This window comes from Hippocampus comes, unplaced genomic scaffold, assembly GCF_001891065.2.
Source record: "Hippocampus comes isolate QL1 unplaced genomic scaffold, H_comes_QL1_v1.1 scaffold7, whole genome shotgun sequence".
NCBI lineage: Eukaryota > Metazoa > Chordata > Actinopteri > Syngnathiformes > Syngnathidae > Hippocampus > Hippocampus comes.
This window is the reverse complement of record NW_017842060.1, coordinates 607,461-609,503: the sequence shown is the minus strand read 5'-3', so window position 1 is coordinate 609,503 and position 2,043 is coordinate 607,461. Positions and strand designations below refer to the sequence as shown.

The following is a 2,043-nucleotide window of genomic DNA, read 5'->3' as shown; positions in this document are numbered from 1 at the left end:
AGTTATAGGCCACGCCCCCACACACACACGCACACACACACACACACACACACACACACACACACACACACACACAACAGCAAAAACCCCACCCCCTTGATTCTACTTGAGTGTCAAAAACTTGACACGTGATATAGATTTTATTTATTAATTCTTTTAAAAAAAACTTTTATAACGATGGTTTGTTTCGCTTTTTTCACATTACATCACATGGGAATGAATTTCTTTTGGGACTCCAGCTCCGGAATGGAACAACTGTTTCGTGGCACACTGAAATTATGTGAATTTTTTTGTTTGTTTTTGTGTGTACGTGATATACATTTAAAAAAAAAAAAACAAAAAAAACAAAAACAAAACAAGCATGACAGTGAAGAATAAATTTCATCTAATAAGGACAAGAAGAAGGGGGGAGATGAAGAAGAGCAAGATCAAGAGCTCCCAGCGCCGGCGCGGGCAGACGGCGACTGACCCAGGCCACGCTTTGGATCCGGCGGACGATCTTGAGCAGCAGTTTCCCGAAGCTTCCTGGCGGGAACGTGGAAGCCGAGTGTTGGATGCACAAACACAAAAGGTATGCCGGCGTCAGCTTGTGGTCGTCGCCTGACAACAACAACAACAAACAGAGCTGTTGTCTTTGAGGTTCATGACAAAAAAAAAAAAAAAAAAAAAAAAAAAGGGGTTGGAAAGCATGAATGTTTGTTTGGTTTCAGACTAAATTGAGTTTGACAAAAAGAAGTCGAGCGGCTATTGAGAGGTGTTTATCGAGTACGAATTTTTCTTGGCTGTTGATGATGTTGTCTTCAAACGTTTAAAATAACACATGTGAGATGGTTCACGGAGGAGGCTTCACTAAGGTGAAAGAAAACATTGGGAAATAATTTATTTGACGATGGAATGAAGAGAGTTGTGTCAAGACTTCCCTGTTTGAAATCATTATGGGGGAATCATAACATTGGATTCTTTTTTTTTGGGGTGGTGGAGGAGCGAAACGCCGACTCAGACACAGTGTTGCCGACTAATTCGGACAACTCAAATGACAAAAATAATTCCAGGTTGAGCGAACGCTGGCGCATCTGGCTGCCGCTGCTCACCCGCACTTTCCTGACTGTAAAGTGTCCTTGAATGATTTGAAAGGCGCTTATAAATAAAATGTATTTTTACTATGATTATCATTTGATATTAAACCGCCTTTGATGTTCACAAAAACCCAGGGGTGATGTTGAAAAAACACGCGTTAGGCTGTAAACTGTCTTTGATGGGAAGAGGAAAAAGTGTGTCGTGTTCATGAAATATTGAAGTTGCCCAATTTGTTTCCCTGAAGACGCCGAATCGCCTTTGATGTTTCGTAAAAGATGTTCAATGGGTTGATTGAAGACTCCATTTTCTTTGGTGTGTGCAAAAACACGGACGCTCGCTTCACTGAAGACTCGAAACGGCGTCTGGGAACACGCACGGAGGTTTGCAAAGGGCCGCCACTTTTCCGGAAAAGGCGTCCGTTGGTTGCGTTACCTCCAGGCTCGATGAGCGACATGATGCGGTTGAGCAGCTGGTCTTCGTGAGCCGGTTCAAACTCCAACTGCAGCTTCCTCTTCTGTCCTCCTCTCGCCGCCGCCGTCCCGCCGCCGCTCCGTCGCCGCCGCCGCCGTCGCCGCCGCCGCCGGCCCGTCTTTGAGCGCCGATCCACACAGCTTGCACGTGCCGGCGTCCTCCGCCCCGCCCTCGCAGAGCTGGCCCAGGCTACGGAGGCGCGCCAGGGTCTGGGCGGGCAGAGGCTTGGCGCCCGTGGGGTCCTTGGACCAAAACGCGTTCGATGACGTCGACAAAAAGCACACTGTAATGCCGGGGGGAAAAAAGAGAAGACTCGCCTTGTACAGGAAGATGTAGTGCGCGCCGAAGGAGAGCAGGTCGCCGTGGCGCAGCGCGGTGGAGCGCTCGCAGCGGGAGAAGTTGACCAGCACGGTGGCGTCGAGCACGGGCTCCACCGCCACGCAGGACGGGCGCTGCGGCGGGTGCGGGGCGTCCGTCTCGGGCTCGTCCGCCTTG

At 49.2% G+C, this 2,043-nt stretch overlaps 1 protein-coding gene across 1 annotated transcript in view; it reads right to left on the bottom strand.

Annotated features, from left to right (window-relative positions):
- Nucleotides 1-2,043, bottom strand: part of radil (Ras association and DIL domains) — a 19,314-nt gene that overhangs the window by 10,352 nt on the left and 6,919 nt on the right. Inside the window, 4 exon segments of the mRNA XM_019861718.1 lie at nt 425-600; nt 1,510-1,634; nt 1,636-1,790; nt 1,866-2,039. Coding sequence (XP_019717277.1) covers nt 425-600; nt 1,510-1,634; nt 1,636-1,790; nt 1,866-2,039 — 630 coding nt within the window.